General features: G+C 38.1%; 1 protein-coding gene across 2 annotated transcripts in view; it reads left to right on the top strand.

Annotated features, from left to right (window-relative positions):
- Positions 1–25,443, top strand: part of LOC105466603 (WW and C2 domain containing 2) — a 217,112-nt gene that overhangs the window by 103,604 nt on the left and 88,065 nt on the right. For both annotated transcript variants that reach the window (XM_011715664.3, XM_011715663.3), the window contains exons 3-4: positions 6,552–6,755; positions 7,585–7,661. In XM_011715664.3, the coding sequence (XP_011713966.2) occupies positions 6,552–6,755; positions 7,585–7,661 (281 nt within the window). The remainder of the gene's footprint in view (positions 1–6,551; positions 6,756–7,584; positions 7,662–25,443) is intronic.

The raw sequence follows: 25,443 nt of genomic DNA, 5'->3' as shown, positions 1-25,443 counted from the left end.
AGCTGGATCCTCCAGCTCAGGGTCTCTGTGGTGGTTTGCAATCAAGGTGTCAGCCAGGCTGCAGTCATCTCACGGCTGCCTGGAGAAAGATTTGCTTCCAAGCCACTCGTACGGTTATTGGCAGGATTCACTTCCTTGTTGGCTGCTGGCCACAGGCCTCCCTCGTTCCATGCCACGTGGGCCTCTCCACAGGACAGCTCACAGCGGGGCAGCTTGCTTTGTTAGAGTCAAAAAGCCAAGAAAAATCAGGGAGAGAGAGAGTGAGCAAGACAACAGCACGGTCTTTTGTAACCTCATCTCAGAAGTAATGTCTTGTCACTTATTTTATGTTCTGTTCATTAGAAGCAAGTCATCAGATCTATCCCATACTCAAGAGGCATAAATTACTAGGAGATGAGGATTATTGGGAGTCATCTACAGTTCTGAAAACTTTTCAAGACCATACATTTATGTTTGTTAGAGGATGAGTTCTATACTTTGAGGCAGGTTAAGAAGTTTTATTACAGTTCTCAAGGGAAGGGGGCATAGTACACCATTCCGGGCCATATGGTGGAGAAGTGCTTGGGTTGGTTGGGAGGCAGAAGGAGCAGAGGAGAAATCATGGCCCAGAGCCTGTATTGTGGTTTCCTTGGGAAGGAATGAGTGAGACAGGGTACGCAAGTCTGAACAAGTTTAGGATTGGCTAGATTGAATAATTTCGGCAGACTCTGGGTTATGGGAATGGTCTCTAGTTGTCCAGCATCTTCCCCTGGAGGGTGATGTAGGGCAGGGGAAATACTGGTTTGGTGTGTGAGTTAGATAAAAGAGGAGGTTAGGGATATGGGCTTTGGACTGTTGGTTTACATATGAAGGATGGGCTCATGGGAGTCATTTGCTATCTTAAGAATTAAGTCAGCCCTGGGAGGGGCAGTCTCTTCCCAGACAGCAAGGCCCCTGAGACATCAAAGCATCACAAAACATATAAAATTTTTTAAAAAATGATCAATACGCCATCCACTGACAAATGGAAAGTGCAACACTGTGTGTCATACTAAGAAACTTTGAGAAGCAATATTTTGTTGATTGTTTTTCAGTCTCATCTGCTGATCTGCCCCTGACATCTTGTATAAATACGTATGTGGTGGAGTGTGCAAATTCCACTAAGGGAAGAGGAAGCAGAGTGGATATAATTTTATAATTTATTAAGTTACAAGACTCCTTTTTCCCCAGTGTTGCTGCCACGTGCACAGATTGAGGGGAGGTGTTGAGCATATGTATATATAATTCATTTGTTACAGCTGACTCTATCCCATTTTCATCAGCTAGTTCAAGCCAGGGTAGGTTAACATGGGTGCAGAGTGATCTGTGGAGCCTTAGTTCTAGACACAGATGCTCTCTGGAGTCAAGGCTGGGGTAAGCAATGTGACTTTATAATTTCTTTGCTTTTGCAGTCTGAGTATCAGAGACAGTGTTATAGCTTACTAGCATTAAAGGCTTTTTGTATTTTGCAGTATCTCATTTAATCCTCCAAACAGCCCCCTGAATTAGCTCCATTTTGTAAAGGAGGAAATTGAACCCTGGAGAGGTTTAAGAACCTGCTCAAGGTCACACAATTTGTAAATGACACACCTGGATTTGAACCCAGTTAGACTGAATATAGAGTTTATGATCTTAGCTTCTGGGATATTACATCTCAGTTCTTTTTTCCAGTATTCATATTCTTAAAACTTCCTCAGGACTCAAATGATTCATGTGCTTTTTTTTTTTTTTTAACCTTACTTCATTACGACCTGAGTCTCAGTATTCTCAATGTACATTCCAATGTGGAGTCATTTTAATTATTCGGGTATTAGGAGGAAGGAAGAATTATCCCTCCTTTTCCTGTTTAGTTTTTCACAATCCATGTACCTCAGCCTTTCTGCCACCCAGGTTAATGCTACCGTATCATTTTCTTTTTTTCTTCTTCCTCCTGCACCTCGGTACCTCCTCATCTCCTTTCAGTAATAAATGCCGAGGTTCTTGTTGGAGCACTTCCCTTTTGTATGTTCCGTAGTCCTTCTGTATCCATACCTTTCGTTTCCAGTGTGGTCTGGGCTGACTGATGTACACTCTCTACACCCCTGGGAAAGGGGTTGTAGAACTCTGAGTGGGCTGTGGAAGTATTTTCAGGTATGATATGACATCAAGGGCTTAAAATCTAAGAGTACTGTTAGTAATGGTGCACAAAAATGATTTTATTGAGGCAATTAGGCTGTGCCTTAATCTAATTTTATGTTTTACAATAACCAGAGCAGCTTATTTATTCAGTTCTCTAGTAGAATCTTAGAAAACGATTGCTAGAACTTGCTGTTACATTTCTCTGTTAATGACAGGTTTATTTTCCTTTTTTATTTTCAAGAGTGAATCTTCCTGTTATTTCTCCCCTGCCTTGCCCATACATACAATGTTACTAAGAGCCGTCACAGGAGGATATGAGAAGTACAGTCCAAGACCAAACTTCTTTCATTTCCATTTGCATAGATTATACAAGGGTACGTTGGGTTGAGTTCTCTCAGAAGCAAGCCCTAAGCCAAGAATTTAAGTGAACGTGGTTTATGAAGGAAATCCCGGGATAAACCATTAAGGAAATGAGGAAAGAAAGAAAGTGAGGGAAAAAAACAAGTGAAGGTTTTATTTCTGTGAAGTCTCTGACTCCACTTGATTGTGGTGACTCCAAAGTACAACTTCTACCTCAGAGTTTGCTCTACCTGGGAGTTCTTTCTGTCTTCTTCACTAGTCAGTCATTGGCTGCAGGTGAGTTAGTGAAGTGCTCTAGAGCAGTCAGACATCCATCAACAGCAAAGAGTAGACCATGGCAGAAAGACCCGAGAATACCAGGATAGGACACCAACAGTGTCCACTACAAAGGCTACATCAGAAAATATTCGTCCATATTTCACCCTCTGTGTACATCCAAGAGACGTGAGAGTAAGAGAGGTAAAATATTTCTCCTAGAGTCTCACATCTGACTAGTTCGATATGGAATCCACACGGCCTTACTCCCTAACCAGTGCTCTTTTCAACAGCTGATAGTGGCAAAGGATTTTTATTGATGTTCTGATAGCATCCGTTTGTCTGCCTATAGCATCCCTTTCTCCTTTATAACTGAGGTATTATTATACCTCAGTTCTCTTTAACATTCATCAGTCATCATCATTCATTCATTTGAACCTTGTAAAGCATATTTAATAATAAACTGTAAATCAGCTTTGTTATTATATACAAATACATAAATTGCATCTATTTTCACTATACAGTTCATGAGTTTTTGACAAGTGTACACCATGTAACCATCACAATAATCAAGATAGAGAACATTTCCATCTGCTCAAAAAGAGCTTTCTTCTTGCTCTGTTGTAACAAGTACTTCTCAGTACTGCTGGGCCCAGGCAACCACTTTCTGTCATTGGATTAGCTTTACATTTGCCCACATTTCATATAAATGGAATCATACAGCATGTGCTCTTTTGTGTCTGGCGTCTTTTCACTCAGCTTGTGCTTAAGAGTCTTATATATTGCTGTTGAGTATTTTGTTTCATTTTGTTGCTGAGTAGTAGTTTATTGTATGGATATACTACAATTTGCTTAGCCATTAGCTGTAATAGTTTTGTCTCTTATGAATAAAGCTGTTAATGAGCATTTGTTTAGAGGTCTTTTTGTATATACATATTTTTGGATCTCTTGGGTAAATAACAAGTTGTAGGATTGCTGGGTTGCATGGTAATTGCTAAGTTCTTCTCCAAAGTGATTGCCCCTTTTTAGATTCCCAGTGGCAATGAATGAGAATTCCAGTTGCCCCACATCCTCTTCAACACTTGACATGGTCAGTTTTCAAATTCTAGCCGTTTTATATAGTGAGCAGTGGTATCCCATTATCGTTTTGACTTGTATTTCCCTGATGATTGGTGATGTTGAGTCTCCTTTCATCTGCTTACTGACTGTTTGCACAATAGTCAGTAGATGTGTGGGTTTATTTTTGGACTCTATTCTGTTGTAACATAACTGTTTTATCTAGATTATGCTTATTCCATCATTTCTACATTTCCAGATCTGTTTCTATTGACTGATTTTCCTCCTGATTATGGACCATATTTTTGTGCTTTTTGTTATGTTTAGTAACATTATAGTGGATGCTAGACATTATAAAGTTGGTTTTGTTGTTGTTGGTTTCATTGAGTGCTAGGTTTTGTGCCTTTTAGGGAGATTTGTACTTTTTTTCTTCTGACTGGCAGTTAAGTTACTTGCTGACCAGTTTGGTCCTTTAGGTTAGGTTCAGAGTAGCCTTTACTCTATGTCTTATTTAGCTCTGTTGTTAAGGTGTAACTTTGCTGTGGTCTCCACTGGATTCCCTAGATGTTCACTGTGTCCTTTCTCCTCTGGCTGGTCATACTTGGAAACTGTCACAGCCCTGTGTGAGCTCAGGGAATTATCTGCCTATAGCACCCCAGTTGTCCTTTGCCTGGCGTTGTGCACGTCCCCCTTGTGCATCTTAGCATTCACCCACAGACTTCTTGTAACCCCTGTGCAAATTTCTGGAACTTCTCCAGTCTCTGGAACTTCTGTGCTTTGCTTTACAAATTCCACCTCTCATGGCTTCCATGAAGTCTGCTTGCCTGTCGCTTCAATTCAGCAGTGCCTCCTTTCTCTGCTTCAGTTACCCCTCTTTGCACTGCTGTCCAAAAAGTGCTTTCAGATAGAAATGTAGGATAATCATGGGATTCATTTCCCTTCTTTCAGAGATCACAATTCATACTACCTGTTGTCCAACATCTGAAAACCGTTGTTCATATATTTTCTCTTCTAGTTATTTACTGTGGCCCTGTTATTCCACCATGGCCTTCTTTGTGTTTTGCTTTGTTTTTTAAAAATCTCTATTAATCTTTTGTGTATCAAGCTTCATGTGTTTTCTGTATTAAAGCCATACTTCTGTTTGTCCCAAATTATCCCCTGTTTGTGTTTGCTGTTGTTGGGAGTGGGATCCACTTAGATACAATGTCCTGCTAGAGACAAGATCGTAAGTCACAATACCATAGTTTTTACGCCTTTGAACTATTCTATTTTATTTTAACACATTGTATTACTGAATACAACATACAGAAAAGTGCACAGACTGAAATAACAAAGTTTATCAAATATTTTAGAAGTGAACTATGTAATTTCGATGGGTGAAAGAAATAGAACATCAGTATCCAGGAAGCCTCTTTTATTTACTCTGTCCCATTCTCAGCCCCTTCCTCTACTGGCACATGGCCACTTTCCTTTCTTTCACAGCAGAGGGATCCAATACATGTCTGCAGACACAGGGGGATGTCTCTTAACCATCCTGCACTAACCATCACCAAAACTATCCATTCTCTTGTATACATCATGGTACCCCAATGCTGGACACCAGTACACTCCAACTCCTTGGCCCAACGTGTGGTCAAGAAATATGTCAGTTTTTAAATATGAGAACATAAAGTGTTTGTGGTAATCTGATTCTTTTGTTTTTGTTTTTCTTCACATTTTGTGGCTCCTACTGTGGCTTCACCACACAGTAAAGAATGTGTTTGGAGTTTATAAACTGAGCATAAGCTGCCGTGGAAGACAGAGGATAAGGGCTGACCTGCAGATGAGGTGGCCGGGGCACCTTCTGGAGGAGGCAGCGTGTGAATGCTGTTGCAGAGCACTGGTTCTTGGGCTCGGCTGCTCACTGGAATCACCTGAGCAGCTTTCAAATCTGTAGTGCTTGGGTTCCACCCACAGAAACTCTAACTGGTCTGGGTTTTTTTTTAAAAAAGTCTCTGGTTGATTGTAGTTTGCAGAAGTGCAGAAGCAAGAACCAGGGCCTTAGGCTAGAGCATCCTGTGTAAACAGGACCAGGGTTTTGTTTGTTTGTTTATTTTTAAATTTCAGATCCACTGCGGACTCACTGATATTTTTGTAAACTACAAGAAAAAGTGAATTACTGAAAAAGTGAAAATGTATATACACAAAGAAATGCAAAATGTTTATCAACAGATAAACAATAACTGACTAAAATCGCTATAATGATTACAAAATGTTTTCTGTCTATTTCTGTCCTTACTGTTGTGGACATGAAACTGCGTTCATGGACTGGTATTGGTCTGCAGAGTAGACCAGCTTTGATTAGAGCTGATGCAGAGAGCAGTGTGGCTAGAGTCCCATATTAGGTGAATGAAGGTAGGTTGGGTCCAGATTATGCGGGACCTTGAGTGCTGGAATGAATAGCTTAGCTTTTATTCTGTAGGCACTGGGGAGCCACAGAATTCTTGAAAGGAATGATCTGATTGACAACATCGTATGTGGTAGACTTATAGTGAGAATACATTGTTGATGAGAACCTGAAAGAGGAAGGAAATTGATGGGACTGGGTAAAATAAAACTATAAAATTTCTGGAGAAGTCACTCCAGCACAGCTAAATAAACTCCTTAGAGGATACAAGAACTTAAGCTAGCCTACTCCCTAAAGTTTAAACAATCCGGAAAACAAAGTTAAATTCTAAAAAATACCCTCCACCTAATGTTTTCAGAAACCACACAGATAGAAGATCCAAGAAAACAATGGAGGGGGGAACAGGAGAAGATGCTCAAGGACTACCTCTCTGTGGCGCAGGATGCCCTCCGGACACAGAAGGAGCTGTACCATGTGAAGGAACAGAGGCTGGCGCTGGCCCTGGATGAATACGTGCGATTAAATGATGCCTATAAGGAAAAGTCAAGTTCTCGCACAAGCTGTAAGTACAGTGTGTCTATTCAGACTTTAGAAGTGGAGACCGAATTGTAGATAACAGAAGACCACTTACATTTCTATGGAGTTTAATTTTGAGTCCTTTTCCCTCCTAAGCAGGAAGAGTCTCTCAAAACCGTGAGAGGTGAAGGCACACCCCGGATTTTCTCACCCCCACTCCAGATAAAATAATCCCCGTTTGGGGGTTGTGCATGCCTTCTGTTTCTGTACCTGCCTGTGTCAGGTTGCCTTTTATGCATTTACGAGTTAATTTTTACCTTTTCAGAACAATGCAAGTAATTTGGCCCTGTTTGCTACTTTTGTACAATATTTTTAGTGGGGAGGAACTGCAACTATTACCTACAGTGTAATTTCTGTTGACCATCTGAGTTGATTTACCGCTCCCTCATCTCACAGATTGATTATTTGGAGCTGACTTTGTTTAAAGAAGCAGCTGTGATGAGCTCAGAAGTTCTGCTTAAATTATAAATTCCTTGATAATGCAAAACTCTGAAGTACTGCTGCAGTATAGTCCTCTAAGGACGTAGTGTGTATGAAATCCAGAAGAAAATTAAGCTCCAAGGTCTTAATGATGTTTCTCTTTACAGAGTTTAAAAATATGGTAGAGGTTTGAAGATTACTTTTTATATTTAGGTGTCTGATAAATGACAATAAAGGAATTATAAAAAGAAAGCAAGTATTCACAGAAGCACATAAATCTTGTTTTTAGCTTCAGTAAATTGTTTTTTTCCCCGTGTACAGCTTCGAGAAATTATAAGCTGAGAACTAGTTATGTAACTTGTAAATAATTAGTTTTTCTTTTTTCTCTATAAAAGTATTCTCAGGATCTTCATCCAGTACTAAATATGATCCCGATATTTTAAAAGCTGAGATCTCCACTACAAGATTAAGGGTAAGAGGTTTAAATTGTGGTTCTGTGTTGACCCATATGCATAGAGTCTGAAGGCTGTGGAAGGGGCTCCAGCGGTCAGCTCTCACCCCGTGTGCTGTGGGAAACTCCGCTCACCCCCGATGAGTGGCCCTTCCGCCTTGATGTGAACAAGTTCAGAGCGTGGAATAGTCTTTATTATTGAGACAGTGCGTTCCATTATTGCGCAGGTTTTTGTTTGTTTGTTTGTTTGTTTTGTGAGATGAAGTCTCACTCTGTCCCCCAGGCTGGCTCACCGCAGTCTCCGCCTCCTGGGTTCAAGTGATTCTCCTGCCTCAGCCTCCCGAGTAGCTGGGATTACAGGCGTGTGCCACCATGCACAACTAATTTTAATATTTTTAGTACAGATGGGGTTTCACCATATTGGCCAAGCTGGTCATACTGGTCTTGAACTCCTGACCGCAAGTGATCTGCCCGTCTTGGCCTCCCAAAGTGCTGGAATTATAGGCGTGAGTCACTGTGCCTGGCCTATTGGGCAGTTTTATTGTTAGCAGTTAGAATATTGAATCAAAATTTGAGTCTTGTAACGTGCTTTCCCTCATTGAGCTGAGTTTTGTCCTTCAGAGTTAAGCCAAGCTGCTCTTTTGTCGGACAACCCAATATTTCAGGATGCCCACAACTGAAGTCAGACTTTACGAGGTCCTCGTAATGCCTCATGGAAAGGTGTTTCCTGAATCTTGGCCTGAATCTTTTTAACTAAACTGATGTTAAGGCCAGAGCTTGTTTATCCTTGATTTTTGGAATATTAAAGTCTGTTCACCAAGTAAATAAACTCATGTAACCAATACCCAGGTCCTGAACTGGGTAATTACCATGATTTCTCCTCATTATTTCCCTTCTCCCTAAAGGTGGTACTATGGCCTCATGAGCACTGAGGGTTAATTTTTCACCTGCTTTGAACTTCCTAAGACTGGATAGCGTATGTATTAATTTGATGGCTTGCCTTGCTCAATAGCATTTCAAGATCCACATTCATTTTTATTGCTATATAGTGTTCCACTTTTGTGTACATACCATAAATTCTTTATCTCATGTAATATTGATGTAAATTAAAGTTTATTTCAATTTCTGATTATTAAAAATTATGCCTTAATGTACATGTCTATTGTACATGCATTATATGTGGAACACTTCTATGTTGACTCTTGAAAAGAAGATCAAATATACAGAGATAGAGAATAGAACAGTGGTTACCGTGGACTTGGGGGTGGGGCGGAGGTGAGGGGAGATGAAATGGCGAGATGTGGTTCAAAGGATAAAAGGTGCAGATACGTAGGATGAACAAGTCTAGAGATGTAATGTACAACATGAGGACTCTAGGGAATAACATTGTATTGTATTAGGGATTCTTGTTAAATAAATAAGTAGATTTTGTGACAAAAAATGGTAATTGTGTGAGTTGCTAGATATGCTAATTTGCTTCACTGTAGTAATCATTTCACTATCTCCATGTATCCCATAACATCATGTTGTAAGCCTCAAATATACACAATAAAATTTATTTTAAAAAATACAACCATGGCTCACTTAACAATGGGCATACATTGTGAGAAGTGCATTGTTAGACAATTCCCTTGTCCTGTGTACATCACAGAGTATACTAATGCAAGCCCATGTGATAGGGCTACTACACCTCTAGGCTATATGCTATAGCCTGTTGCTTCTAGGCTACAAACCCGTACCGTATGATACTATACTGAGTACTGTAAGTACATATTGTAAGTACATTCAGTACCTAGAATTATAACACACGGTGGTAAGTATTTGTGTATCTAAACTTATCCAACGGTGGAAAAGGCAGTGCGAGACATACCGTCTTATATGCAGGGAAATGTGAACTGTGGCACCCGACCGTACATAGCTCAGCGGATACTGCCGAATGGTTTCAGCCCTTCTTGCCTTCTCAGGTCTGCACTGAGTCTCTGCGTTACTTTATGCACAGGCTTTTGCCTCCATCTCACAAGTTTTGAATTTTATATTTCCATTGTTATTCAGATCAAAATATTTTCTAACTTCCTTTATGATTTCTCATATGAGTGCATTGCTTCATTTTCAAACAATTGGAGCTTTTCTTTTATTGTTGACTTCAACTTAAATACACTATATTTTTCAGTTCAAAAACTTACATTTGAAGCTGGGTGCAATGGCTCACACCTGTAATCCCAGCACTTTGGGATCCCAAGGTGGGAGGATTGCTTGAGGCCCAGGTGTTCAAGACCAGCCTGGGCATCATAACGAGACATAATCTCTATTAAAAATAAAAAAAAAAGTTTTAATCTCAGAATTTCTATTTGATTATTTTTCAGTTGTTTTTAGTTACTTGCCCAAATTCTGCACATTAATATGTAATTTTTGAACACTTCATCATCCCAGAGAGGATTTAGTTTTGTTTCTTCTAGGTAGTCAGGCCAGGGGCAGGTAATTTTAATATAATCATAATTTGAGCTGACTGCAGCCTGGGCTTTAATCCTTCTCTAAGGGCGGGCCTATTTCCAGTTTCCCTTTTCTTTTAGGGCAAAGCTCTTCAGAATCCCAGTTGAACTCCTGAGGTGTTTTAGCAGGGCCCCTTCTGTTGGATAGAGGCTGAACTTCGCGTCTCTTCCCTGTGCCTGAGCTCTGTGGGGCTGCCAGCCCTTCTCTGTGTCTCAGGTGCTCAGTCACTGCATACTCCCAGCCTTTCCCTTTCCTGTTGTGTGGGCAAATACCTCAAAAGCAGAAACAGTGCCATGTTTGGATTATGACAATGAGCTTCCCTTATCTTTTGGTTGGTTGGTTATTTATTTATTTATTTATTTATTTATTTATTTTGACGGAGTCTTGCTCTGTTTCCCAGGCTGGAGTGCAGTGGTGCCATCTCAGCTGACTGCAACCTCTGCCTCCCAGGTTCAGGGGATTCTCCCGCCTCAGCCTTCTGAGTAGCTGGGACTACAGGTGCCCGCCACCACGCCTGGCTAATTTTTTCTATTTTCAGTAGAGATGGGGTTTTGCCATGTTGGCCGGGCTAGTTTCGAACACCTGACCTCGTGATCCGCCCGCCTCGGCCTCCCAAAGTGCTGGGATTACAGGCGTGAGACACCACACCCGGCTTCTTTTGGATCTTTAACATAAGTTCTTGCTGTCTTAGTTCTCGAGTGTCCTCAAATAGATTTTTTCTCATAATTTTTCTATTTCTTATTAGAAAAAGAGTATGAAAAAGGTTTTTCAAACAAGCTTACTGGAAGCAAAACCTCTCTTTAGTTTGGATTTCTTGATTTATGAAGTCATCATTCTATGTCACTGTACAATAAATACCGCTCCAGGGTGTCCTGGACCCTTTGTCAGTCCATCCGTAATTCTCTGTTCATGCAATGGTTTGTCAAATGTCTTGGTACTGTATCTCTGTACCGTGTCTATGTGTTTGTTTCTGTGATCTACTAGGCTAGATACCTTATCTTAAAAAAAAGGAAATGAAGACATTTCTGTCAAAACTTACTCTCAATAAACTCCAATACTCGAGCTGTGCACTTCTCAGCAAGTTATTATTACTTCCCTCTGAAATTTTCATCCTTTTCGTAGTTCTTATCTTTGCAAGACATATTGTAAATGGAACAACCACAATAAGCTGTTAATCTGTACACTCAGATCCTCTAAGAAATACGCAAACTGAGGGAGGGATTTAGAAACAGAAACATATTAGGATATCTCATGAAACCAACCATTTAGAAGGAAATGGAGCCCCATCCCAGTCAGGGGTAGCACAGGAAATCCCAAGTGGTCACCTTCCCCAGAATTGTCCTCTGATGTAGCAGAATCTCTTAGATTAAGCCTCTTCTATGCCAGGTTTAGTTCGCTCTTAATATCAGAGGCCTATATTATATATAACATATAATATTTATCACTTTGTGACCACAAAGATGAGTCAGAGAGAGACGCCCTCTTCAAGAAGGTGCTTCCCTCACAAAAAGAAGACAAGATATTCACAAGTAACTATAATTAAAGATCAGAAACGACACTGGCTTCATCCCTTTCATTAGTCCCCAGGTGCTTAACACTTCCTGGCAGTGTGAATGCCTTTTTAGAAATGCCGCCATAGCAGATTGGTCCGTGTGGACTGTGTTGCTGTTGTGATGTTTTGAGCTGTGTTTGAACACTTTGGCACAGATGATGCACTCTTTGGTATCTGTGTCTATTTTGACCGGGTAACACTTTAGGAATGGCCCAGCCATTCAGAAGTGGATGGGTAACTTGGCAGAGTCTGTTAGGTTTTGATAATCTGACCCTTCTTGGTTTGCATACTCTGTTAAAATCCTTTCCACAAATTAATGCCATAGGAGTAGTAACTCTTGAATAAATTAACTCATCGCTTTGGTGTCTTGGAGTACTTGTCTGCATTTTTGGTCACAATAACAATTTTTAAAGCATAGCCAAACACTAGTTTTATGCTTTAATGTTTTGTTGCAACAATATTAGCAGGTGTACCTCAGTTGTTTTACTGAAGTAGTACTAGTAGGTCAAGTATTTGGGAGTCATGTATTTAGAAGCACCTGTCTAAAATATGCTTCATGTTATATTATGGACATAGATATTGATTACCATTGGGCTTGTTTCCTCTTTGGTCAAATGGGTTAACAGTACTTCCTGATACCTTATTTTTATTTGTGAAAATGGTAAAATGAATGAATTAGTGCATTTTATTAAGATACTCGTAACTTTTAAAGCTGGTGTTTAATTGCTTGAGAAAATCTCAATAGCTATTTTTCAGTAGCTATTTTTTTAAGGAAGAAGAATATAAACGTTTTTACTGCAAAATTTATTATTTATTTATAATAGATCTTAGGCCATAGTCACCTTGGGTTAAAATATAAACTCTCTCATGCAAATGAAACTTTAAATTCAATTGCCGTTATTAAAATAACACAATACCGAAGTTTACAAATAAGTGAAAATTTTGTGGAGAAAGTTTTTGGCTAATTTTTGTGAAATTTTCACCATTGTTAAACCTAAACGAAGTGTTAGAAATGTAAAAGAAAGTCTTTAGAAATACAAATGTATTTGAGAAGTGTATTGAGTACCTATTGCATGTGCTTTAATACAACTTTTCATTTTGTGAGAGTGAAGAACAAAGACCCCTTTGGTTAAACTATTTACACACCATTCCAAACACATAGCTGGCTAGGGGGCACTGTTATTAATAACAGTATACTATCTTTTGTTCTCAAGTATGTACTGCTCACACATTGTTAATATAGACCCACTTTGAATTCGTTTTAGCAGTGGTGATGAACTTAGAAAAGCCATCCACAGTCTTAGCTATTTGTAATCTTGGAGACAGATTTAAAAGAATGACAGTCAGATTTAAAGTTCAGTTTGTAACTAGGAGTAAAGTAATTGACTAATGTGCACATCAAAATATGATACTTTAGCCAATTATCTAACAGAGCAAAAATAATATCAGTATTTTTCAAATAAAAAGAAATATACCGGCCGGGTGCAGTGGCTCACGCCTGTAATCCCAGCACTTTGGGAGGCCTAGGTGGGCGGATCACCCGAGGTCAGGAGTTCGAGAGCAGCCTGACCAACATGGAGTAACCCCATATCTACTAAAAATACAAAATTAACCAGGCGTGGTGGTGCATGCCTGTAATCCCAGCTATTGGGGAGGCTGAGGCAGGAGAATTGCTTGAACCCGGGAGGCAGAGGTTGCAGTGAGCCAAGATTGCACCACTGCACTCCAGCCTGGGCAACAAGAGCAAATCTCCATCTCAAAAAAAAAAAAAAAGAAAAGAAAAAAAAGCCTTTGGAGAATGTAAATTGCTACAAATATTCTCTCTTGACTAGACATGAGAGATATCCTTATTCTTATACTACGTTTACAATTTAGCTTACATTTCAAGTTCTTTCAGCTGTGACTTAACTTTCTTTTAAGGTGTTGAAAGAGAATGATGCTAACTTGCAACACCAAACTGTAGATAAGGTTATTCTTAGGATGTTTGGAAATGAATTTGTATTGTACAGTAGCTCCCCCTTATTCATAGGGCATATGGCCCAGGCCTCCCAGTGGATACCTGAAGCCCTGGATAGCACTGAACCCATTGTACACTGTTTTCTCCTATACAGCCATACCTGTGATAAAGTTTAACTTATGAATTAGGCATAGAAGATTAACAACAATGACTAATAATAAAATTGAACAGTCATTGCATTATACTTTAATACAAGTTATATGGACGTGGTCTCTCTCTCTCTCAAAATATCTTATTGTATCATAGTCATCTATTTTTGGACCACAGTTGACTGCAGGCAACCTAAACTGCAGAAAGTGAAACTGTGGATAAGGGAGGACCATTGTAGTTAGTGTTGGGTTAGAAAATAGCGCAACAGTCAGTGAATTTTGAGTGAAATTAGGAATGAGATGTCTTGACTTACATTCGCTAAAAAAAAAAAAAAAGCAAGACAGAAAATGAGAGATTCTCTTTAATGTAAGAACTGGTGTTATCTAATACGACATGGTAGTAACTTGAAATAATTAAAATGTATAGCACAGTAGTGTCTTTTTTCAAAAGCATACTCAGAATTTGAATAGAGTGAATCTTAATACTTAATCACATTTATTGATTTTCTAATGTTTTATTTCTCTTGCTATCTCTGTATGAGTTTGGTCTCCTTTTCTAGCTTTGAAGGGTATGAAACTGCAGGCTAAATATGTATTTTAAAAAAGGAATCATTTATTGGCACTATGTTGTTGAGGAGGAGATATTTAGTTTCTCTTCACCTAGATAAGTCACCATGTCAATCTCTACACATCCTAATTCTTAAATACTCTTATATCCATAATGCTTGTGGCATTTTACAATATTAAAAGCAATTAACTTTTCCTGCTAGAGAATATATAATCTGAGCAAACAGGATTGACAGGAAAATAATCACTCATAAATGATCTATTTTAAATGATTCTATAAAGCCTACAAAGCTCATTTGCTCATATTTTGAAGGTCATAGGAGCTAAGCTTTGTGGAATGGTATGAGATAAAGATATAATGAATGCATTCAAACCAACACTTCCTTATATTTTGGTACTTTTCTTTGACATGTACACAATAAATACATTGACCTAACATGTTCACATTGAATTTTGAATCAACCTCCTGACGCCATGACAGTGAAGCAGTGAGAGTATGAAATAGCTATTTATTCTACATATGTTTTGCGATCTTTAGCGTCCTTGGGTGCACATTTATTTCTAGAGCTGAGGGTGGTAGACATAATACTCTGAGCTTCTACTTAATGAAGGCATCAGAATTTTAGCTCCTTCAAGATGTAAGGGAATAATTCGAGACTCATCAATTGGATGACAGTTTTAGATGTGTCTTTAGAGAGAAGGTGATATTGGTGAAATAGGCTCAACAAGAAGACATTTTGCCTAAAATTCAGGCTGTCAAAATCGTGTGAATATATTTTAAAAGATCCAGCTTACTTGTTGCCCATGAAAGATTAACTACTACAAGAATTGCCCTCTAACAGCAGGTAATTAGAGAACTGGACAAAATCTAGGAAACAGCTGTTTTCAGACTTCAGGTAACAGTAGAAGACTGTAATTCTTAACTGAAAGGAAACAGATGAAGTGAGCCCTGGGATTGCACTGTTCGCAGTATGAGGAGAAAGACCCAAACATAGTCTAGTGGCGTGCATGAGTTGATGAGACAGAAGAGAAAAGTTCATTGGCGGAGAAGTGACTAGAATATAGAGAAAATACCAGAGAGGAGGGAGCTACAGAGACAGAAGGGAGCAAGAGCAGGCAAGTGCCAGTCTAGAGATTTCTAGTAGGGTCTCCTCAAATCTTTGACTTGAATACTGATTGAGTATCCATGGTACAAATACCATAAGACTGGAGAAAGAAAGTGATAGGACAAACAGTTCTCGGAGCTCACATAGGGCTGGGAATAGTTTGTGTTTCCGTCAACCAGCATAGAGACATAGAGCCTTGAAAAGAAACATCAGAAGAGTAATGCCATAGTAGTGGGACCAAATTAGTCTGAGGCTAAGGCTGCATTGGACTTATTCTAACAAAAATTGAAAGCAAACATTGAAAGGATCAAATTGATTTAAAATAATTTATTTGTGTGCTAGAACAAAGTCCAGGATCCTTCAAGATAATACGATAAAATCCAGCACCAAGAATGTAAAATTCACAATGGCCAGTATCTAGTCACAATTTTTCTTTTTTTTTCTTTTTTTTTTTTGAGACGGAGTCTCGCTCTGTTACCCAGGCTGGAGTGCAGTGGCCGGATCTCAGCTCACTGCAAGGTCCGCCTCCCGGGTTCACGCCATTCTCCGGCCTCAGCCTCCCGAGTAGCTGGAACTACAGGCACCGCCACCTCGCCCGGCTAGTTTTTTGTATTTTTTAGTAGAGACGGGGTTTCACCATGTTAGCCAGGATGGTCTCGATTTCCTGACCTCGTGATCCACCCATCTTGGCCTCCCAAAGTGCTGGGATTACAGGCGTGAGCCACCGCGCCCGGCCCCTCTAGTCAGAATTTTTCACGTGTGTTGGGAATGAGGGTAGTGTGGAGGGGCAAAAGAGAGTTTACCAAGAGGGCATCAGGAAGCCTTCGAGAGTGTTAGATATATTCTAGAAGTGTATTGACAGTTAAATGTGTATATACACGTGTCAACACTTATCAAAGTATGTACTTTAAACATAAGCACTTTATTGTATGCTAGTTATACATCAATAAAGCTGTTAAAAATGATCAGGTATGCAAAGAAGCAAGAAAATATGATCCACAACAAAAAGAAGAAATGACAGGTACAATTTAATTAGCAGACAAACATGTTAAAACATGTTATACATATGCTCAAGAATGTAAAGGAAAATGTGAAAATGGGGAGAAAAAATATATTAAAAAACAAAATGGAACTTCTATAGATTAAAAATACAATATCAGAAATAAAATAACTGTATGAGAGTAACAGCTGATTATGTATTACCAAATAAAAGATCAGTGAAGTTAAAGACACAGGAATAGAAACTACCCAAAATGAATTACACAGAGAAAACAAAGTCTGGTAAAAATTTAACAGCATATCTGTATCCTGTGGTTCAGTATCAAATAGTTTGACATGTGTAATTAAAGTCTCCTAGAAACAGCAGCAAAGGAAATCACAAAAATTATTTGCAGAAACTGAAATTATTAATCCATCAATATAGGAAATTCAACAAACCCAAGGCAGAATAAAAAAAAAAAGATCATACCAAAGCACGTCATAATCATCTTGCCAGAAATCAATGATAAAGAGAAATTCTTAAAAGTAGCCATAGAAAAAGACATAATGTACAGTGGAATAAAGACAAGAATTACAACAGACTCCTCATCAGAAATAATACAAACTACAAGACAATGGAATGATATTTCAAGAGTACCAATACTAAAAGAAAAACTGTCAACCTAGATTTCTATACCTCGTGAAAATGTCTTTTAAATTGAAGGCAAAACAACCAGTATAAAAATGGGCAAGAGACTTCAATAGACATTTCTCCAAAAGATATACAAATGGCCAGCCAATAAGCGTATGAAGAGATGATAAACATCACTAGTCACGAGGGAGATTCAAATCAAAATTACAATGAGATATCACTGCACACCTACTAGGAAAGCTATTACTTAAAAACAAAACTGACTAACACAGGTTGGACATTGATATACAAGTATCTGTTTGAGTCACTGCTTTCAGTGCTTTGGGGTATATATCCAGAAGTGGAATTGTTCGATCACAAGGTAATTCTAAATTTAACTTTTTGATATATGTCTATATAGATTTTGATACATACCTTCTAATCTAGGAGGAGATTTGTTAAAAAGAATTGGCTCACACAATTATGGAAACTGGCAAGTCCAGATTTGCAGTGTGGACTGACGAACTGGAGGCACAGGAGAGCCAGTACAGTTCCAGTCCAAAGACCAGCAGCCTGGAGACCCAGGAAAGCTGATGAAGGGGATGAAGTCTGAAGACTGGCAGGCAGAGACCCAGGAAAGCTTGCGGTGCAGATGAAGTCCAAAGGCAGTCTGTTGAATTCCTGGTTTAGAGAGGTCAGTTTTTTTATTCTGATCAGGACTTTAACTGATTAGATGAGGTATACTCACATTATGGAGGGCAGTCTGTATACTCAGAGTTCACCAGTTTAAAAATCTTATCCAAAAATATCCTCCAGATTGACACATGAAATTAACTATTACATGCCTACAACCTATATGTCTATCACAGGTGAATGTCAGCAAAATATGGCATATACGTATAATGCAATATTATTAAGCTTTAAAATGCAACGTAATTCTGATACATGCTACAACATGGATGAACCTTGAAAACGTTATGCTAAGTGAAATAAAGTCAGACACAAAAGAACAAATATGATTCATCTTATATAAGGTACCTAGAATAAGCAATTTCATAGACACAGAAAATAGAATAGTGGTTACCAGGGGCTGAGGAAGAAGAGAAAGGGGAGTTACTGTTTAATAGGTACAGAGTTTCAGTAAGACAATGAAAAAGTTCAGGAAATGACCAGTGATGATGGTTGCACTTAATACCACGGAATTGTATACTTAAATGGTAAATCTTACTTGTATATTTTACCACAAAATTAAAGAATAAAATAATTTTTCAGACAAACAAGAGAACTGATTGCCTGCAGAACTGGAATATATTAGATGTTAAAGGTAATCTCTTCAAGCAGAGGGAAAATGATACCACATGGAACTTTGGAACTAAATAAAATAATGAAAAATGTTAGAGATCTTACATATTCAAATACAAGACTTTTTAAATAATTTGAAGCCTCTTTAAATAAAAATGCCTAAACAAAGATAATAAAATATGTTGTGAGGCTTATAAAATATTTAAAAGCAAAATATAAGACAAAATATCACAAAGAATAGGGGAGAATGGAAGGATGCTGTCTAAGGCACTTTGACTATTCATAAAGTAGTGACTTTTATTGGCAGTAGGCTGCATATTTTATACACTAGAGCAAACTTTTTCTGTAAAGATCCAAATAGTAAATATTTTAGATGTTGCAGGTATAGTAAGCAGAATTCTAAATATTTTCCAGTCCTCCAAGATGTTCACCTCCCCCACCTTTCCTAGTATACATGACTTTCATAATTTCCAGGCTGAATATGATTCATTATTTAATATGGCAGAGTTAAAGATAGAGAAATTATCCTGGGGGGCAGAGAAATTATTCTGGGGGATTGGAGGTAACACAAGCCCTTTAAAGACAGAGTTTCTCTGGCTGGTTGTCGAGGAGGACATTAGATGTCAAAGCATAAGAGGGTTTAAATGTACCATTGCTGGATTACAGAGGGAGAGGCCAACATGGGAAGAAACTGAGAGTGACCTTGGCTGATAGCCAGCAAGGAATTCAAGTCTCAGTCCTAGAGCCACAAGGAACTGAATGTTGCCAACAGTGAGAATGAAGTTAGGAGTGCGTTTTTCTACAAAGCCTCAGATGACAACTCAGCCTGGCTAACACCCTGATTGCAGCTTTGTGATAATTTGACCAGAGAACCCAGAGAACCTAGTGAGCTATTAAATAGCTGTAATTAATTTTAAGCTGCTAATTCTGTGTTAATTTGTCCTGCAGCATCAGTAAACTCATATAGCAGACCATGTGTGGTCTCTGGTGCAGATTTTTGCTCTTTTTTTTCTACTTTTCTTGGATAATAGTTAAAAATTTGCAAACCTTTATTAACTTGTGGGCCATAAAACAAAAACAAAAAACAGGCCACAAGATGAGCTGTCATTTGCTGATTCCTGCCCTAGAGTATCCACTTAAAAAAAAAAAAAAAAAAAAAAAGAGGTATCACTTTTAAGCCAATAAGGGAGATAAAATGGAATCATTAGAAAAAATTTAGTTAACCCAAAAGAAGGCAAGAATAGAGGAAGAAAATACGACAATAAGAAAGCTAATATACTAAGTGTATTAATAAATGGCCTAAATGCTCCAGTTAAAAGGCAGAGATTATTAGAATGGTTAAAACGAGACCCAATTTCATGATGGCTGCAACAGACCTGCTTTAAATATAAAGGCCTAGATAGGTTAATTAAAATATTAAAGATGATATATCATGAAAATACAAATCCAAAGAATGTTGCAGTTGTCATATTAATATCAAACTAAACTTCAGAACAAGGACTATTACTAGAGATTTTATAATTTTAAATGGATCAGTTCGTCAAAGGACATAAGAATCTTAAAGATGTATGCTCATACTAACAGAGCTTCAAATACCGGGAATAAAGGCCAATACAACTGCAAGGTGAAGGACAAATCTCTAATTATAGTTGGACATGATAGAATATGTAGCCAGATAATCAGCAATGCTGTCAAAAGATGTAAGCAATACCGTAGACCAACTTGATCCAATTAACATTTATAAAATAGAACATACCATTTAAAAACAGCAGAAGGGCACATGGAACATCACAAAGGTAATCCTTACCGTAGAATATGAAAAGAAGTCTCAGTACATTTAAGGGGACTCAAATTCATGCAGAGTGTAACTATAGTGGAATCAAACTAGACAACATAAACAGAAATATATCTGGAAAAATTGTCAAATACTTGAAAAATATTAGCATACTTCTCAATAATTCATTGGCCAAGGAAGAAAGCACATGAGGAACATTTAAAAATATTTTGAACTAAACAAAAGGGAAAATACACTGTATAAACATTTGTTGGGTATAGCCACAGCAGTGTAACGGGAAGCCATTAGGAAGTGGAAGTCTCATACGTTGCTATGGGAATGCAAAATGGTACAACCTTTTTGGGAAGCAGGTTACTGATTTCTTACAAAGTTAAACATATATTTAACATACTAGCAATCCCACTTACAGGTATTTACCCAATATAAATGAAAGCATATACCCACACAAAGACTTTAGTGTAAATATTTATGAGAGCTTTATGCTTGTTAGCCTAAACTGGGAACCAGCCTAAATGTCCATTAATAGATAAATGGATAAACAAATTGTGACATATCCATAAGATGTAATTTAAAAGGAACAAGTTACTGATACAACATGGATGAATTTCAAAAACAGTGAAAGTTTAGTGCTTGCTAGGGGCCAGGTAGGAATAGACTATAAAGAGGCATGAGGAAATATTTTGGTGGTTGTCCTAGCGGTACATGATTATATGTACTTGTCTGAACTCATCATATTGTACATTTAACATTTGTGCTGTTTATTATAAATTGGGTAAAATACCATTTTTTATGTGGGAGGAAAAGATTCAGATGAATAATTATTGGAACTAATAAGGTAAGTGGAATCTATATGTATTATATATATGTAAAATCTTTTAACATATCTATGATAGCCATTCATAATATATAAAATCACATTCACATTAGCAAACCCAAATCATAAAATATCTAGAATTAACTTTTATCAAGAAATACAGTGGCCCTATCTAGAGAAAATTGTAAAACATTTTTGAGGGATATAAATGAAAATTTTAACAAATGAAAGACAGATATTTTAAAAAATAGAAACAATATAAGAATGCAATATCAAAATCCTAATTTGGGAGTGTAGGAGGGGGAACAGGCTAGAAATTTTCAGAATATCATCTGGACATGTTACTAGAGCAAATTTACCCTACATTTAAAAATATATTTATGTGTCCAGGCATGGTGGCTCACACATGTAATCCTAGCACTTTGGGAGGCTGAGGCGGGCAGATCACTTGAGGCCAGGAGTTCGAGACCAGACTGGCCAATGTGGTGAAAACCCATCTCTACTATTAATAAGAATACAAAAATTAGCCACATGTGGTGGTGCACACCTGTAGTCCCAGCTACTCGGGAGGCTGAGGCACGAGAATCGCTTGAACCTGGGAGGTGGAGGGTGCAGTGAGCCAAGATTGTGCCACTGTACTCCAGCCTGGGTAACAGAGTGAGATGCTGTCTCAAAAAATAAAATAATAATAAAAGTATAGTTATGTGCCAAATAAATGACACTGCAGTCAATGACCAAACCACATACATATGATGGTAGTCCTATGAGATTATAATGCCATGTTTTTACTGTACCTTTTCTATCTTTAGCTATGTTTAGATATACAAATGCTTACAATTATGTTATAGTTGCCTGTGTTTTTCAGTACAGTAGCATGCTGTGCAGGTTTGTAGCCTAGGACAATAGGCTATGCCAAATGGCCTAGGTGTGTAGCAGGCTATGCTATCTGGTTCTGTGTAAGTGTACTCTGTGATGTTCACATGATAGCAGAATTGCCCAACATCCTATTTCTAAGAATGTAACCTGATGAAGTGACACATGACTATACTTTATGATGGGAAATACTAAGCAGTATATATCAGTAGAGAGAATAGTATAATTTTCTCCCATATTTCCATCACATCTCATCCGTTTTATCTTTTACTTTCACCCTACGCTCTGAATTATTTTGATGACAATTTGAAATAGTGTATCATTCACCTGTAAACATTTCAGCATATATTTTTAAAGCTAAGAAGAAAGTACAATGCCATTATTATTTTTGAAAAGTTAACTAGAATTCTTTACTGCTGTCCTATTTTTGAAAAGTTAACTCTAATTCTTTATTGCTGTCCAAATGCCTTGTCAATATTTATGTTTCTCATTTGTTTTTCTATTGGCTTGTTTGAATCAGGGTCTAAATATAGTCTATATATTGCAGTTGGTAAATAAACCTCTGAAGTCTAATTTTGTTTTTTATTTATTGCCTTTTTTTGAGATGGAGTCTCACTTTGTCTTGCCCAGGAGTCTTGCCCAGGCTGAAGTGCAGTGCTGCAATCTCCACTTACTGCAGCGTCTGCCTTCTGGGTTCAGGTGGTTCTCCTGCCAGCTGGGACTATAGGCAGCTGCCACCATGCCTGGCTAATTTTTGTGTTTTTAGTAGAGACGGGGTTTCGCCATGTTGGCCAGACTAGTGTCGAACTCCTGACCTCAGGCGATCCGCCCACCCGGCCTCCCAAAGTGCTGGGATCACAGGTGTGAGCCGCTGCACCCAGCTGAGGTCTAATTTTAATCACCCTCTTTTCTTTGTAACTTAAAAAAAAAAAAAAAGTAGGTCATTTGTAGAATTCCCCACTGTCTGATTTTTGTGTCTTACATGCCCATGGTGTACTTGAACAAATTCCTTTGTTCCTATAATTGGTGTAAATTATTAATTAGATGTAGAGGATTATGAGATCTAGTTTTTTGGGGGCAGAGACATTCATCATGGGTTGTGCTGTATATATCCATCAGGAAGTGCATGTCTCTTTTTTTTTATAGTAGTAGCAACTTATGATTGTCTAGATTGATTATTTCATTAGGGATTGCAAAAATATTATAGTTTAAGTATACCATTCCTTATTTATTTATTTGTTGGAATGCCTCTATAAAGAGAAACTTTCCCCTGCATCACCACTTCTGTTTGTTGTTTACTGATCCTCAGCTCATATTGGAAAGATAGATGAAATGATAAGCTATGCCCTATCTCTGTCTAGCACCTGCCAGAGATAGCCAACAGAGTTGAGGTTTTTGTTTAGGTTTTTGTTTTTTTTTGAGACGAGTCTCACTCTGTCACCCAGGCTGGAGTGCACTGGTGCCATCTCAGCTCACCGCAACCCCCACCTCCTGGGCTCAAGCGATTCTTGTGCCTCAGCCTCCGGAGTACTGAGATTACAGGCATGTGTCACCACACCCAGCTAATTTTTGTATGTTTAGTAGAGATGGGATCTCACCATATTGACCAGGCTGGTCTCAAACTCCTGACCTCAAGTGATCTGCCCGCCTCCGCCTCTCAAAGTGCTGGGATTGCAGGCGTGAGCCACTGCACCTGGCCTGTTTGTTTAGGTTTTAAAGTATCAATTTGTGCTCACAGATTTAAACATAACTGATATGTTTTAGGTCATTGTAATTATTATGCTTATTGATCCACAAATTTTCCTGTCTTGGGATATAGGAACCTCTTTGTATTGACTCCTCATACCTTTGATCCTAGTATTCTGAAAGTTTTCTTTTACTCTGGCCTGAAAAGATGTTTTTGACTTTTTTTGCACTAGACCTGGAATCAGACATTATTGAAGAAACTCTGATTCTTTTTGTAAGATGTTGTATTTGCAGACCACACGCTATATGCATGAGTGTTTATTGCAACTGAATTGGCAGTTGTGTGTAAGTTCTTGTCTTACTATATTTAAAATACATACATTACCAGTAATCACAACAGTGTGATAGTGACACAAAAATAGGAAGATCGATGGAACTGAACATCCACAAATAGGCAGAAACATCTTGTTGAATTTAAAATATAATAAAAGTAGCATTTTTAAATGATTAGAATAAAACTGGATTATTCAGTGAATGTGTAAGGATATCTCTTTGCCCATGTTAAAAGACATTAAATAAAGGTGAAAAGAAAATAAAGGTGAGTCTGTACCTTACTTTTTGTATCGAAATAATTCCAGATGGACCAGTGATTTAAATGTGAAAAGTCCAATCATGGACTCATTTAAATTAGTCACAAAACATGTAAAGAAAAGATTGAGAAAACAATGGGGAGTAGCAGACAAAGCCAACCTGATGGTGAGACATTTTAAAAATCAAATGCAATAACTAACAGGATGAGAAGCCTTTAGTCATTCATTCATTAAGCAGTTATTTATTTAGTGCTTCATATATGCCAGACACTGTTTTACACAAATGATGTAGCAGAGAACAGATACATTTCAGCCACTATTCTAGGCAGTGAGGTATAGCATAAACAAACAAAAGTAACTGCTCTCATGGAGCTTATGCCGTATTGGGGTGGGGAGATTTGAACAACTAAGTTAATAAGCTTGGTCTAATGGTTGTGTGTGGAGCCCACCAAATAATGAATGCAGATTTCTTTCCATTACTCATGAAAATTAACCACATGCTAGTCATAAAGCTGCCCTTAAAAAATTAATACAATGGATTATGATCATACTGAGCATACTGTCCAGCCTAGATGCCAGCTAAGTTAGAAGTCAATAACAAAAAGCCAAAAAATGCAGAACTCTTCTGTGAAACTTTTTTTTTTTTTTTGATACAGGGTCTTGACTCTGTCATTCAGGCTGAGTGCAGTGGCGGAATCACAGCTCGCTGCAGCCTCAGCCTCCCAGAGTCAGACGATCCTCCCGCCTCAGCCTCCCAAGTAACTGAGACCACAGGTGGTATACTACCATGCCTGGCTAATTTTTATATTTTATGTAGAGACAGGATTTTGCCATGTTGCCCAGGTTGGTCTCAAACTCCAGGGCTCAAGCAACCCACCTGCCTTGGCCTACAGGAAACTTTTACACATACTATTTTCAGTATAATCTATGGGTTAACAAAATTAAATAGAAATATAGGAATAGTTAGAATTGAGTGGTCATAAAAATACGTATACATTTTGTAGGCTACAACTAAAGCAGTTTTTAGTAGGGAATTTATATAGGCTTAAATAAAGAAGAATATTAACAATAACTAAGCTTTGCATTAAAAAACTTAAGGAACAGACTAAACTGAAAGAAAGGAGAAATAAAGACAATAATTAATGAAAATTTTAAAATTGGTACAATAGAATAGCTCTGCAATATTTAAAAGCTGGAAAACAAACAAACACACCAAATCAGGCTTTGTCAGGTTTTCACAAGAAGAGAGAAAGCACCAAAAAGCCAACATTAGGGGACTTTTTTTCTCCAACCATTCAGTGGACAATATGTCC

The sequence above is a fragment of the Macaca nemestrina genome, chromosome 3 (genome assembly GCF_043159975.1).
Source record: "Macaca nemestrina isolate mMacNem1 chromosome 3, mMacNem.hap1, whole genome shotgun sequence".
Taxonomy (NCBI): domain Eukaryota; kingdom Metazoa; phylum Chordata; class Mammalia; order Primates; family Cercopithecidae; genus Macaca; species Macaca nemestrina.
This window is presented reverse-complemented; position numbering and strand designations above follow the sequence as displayed.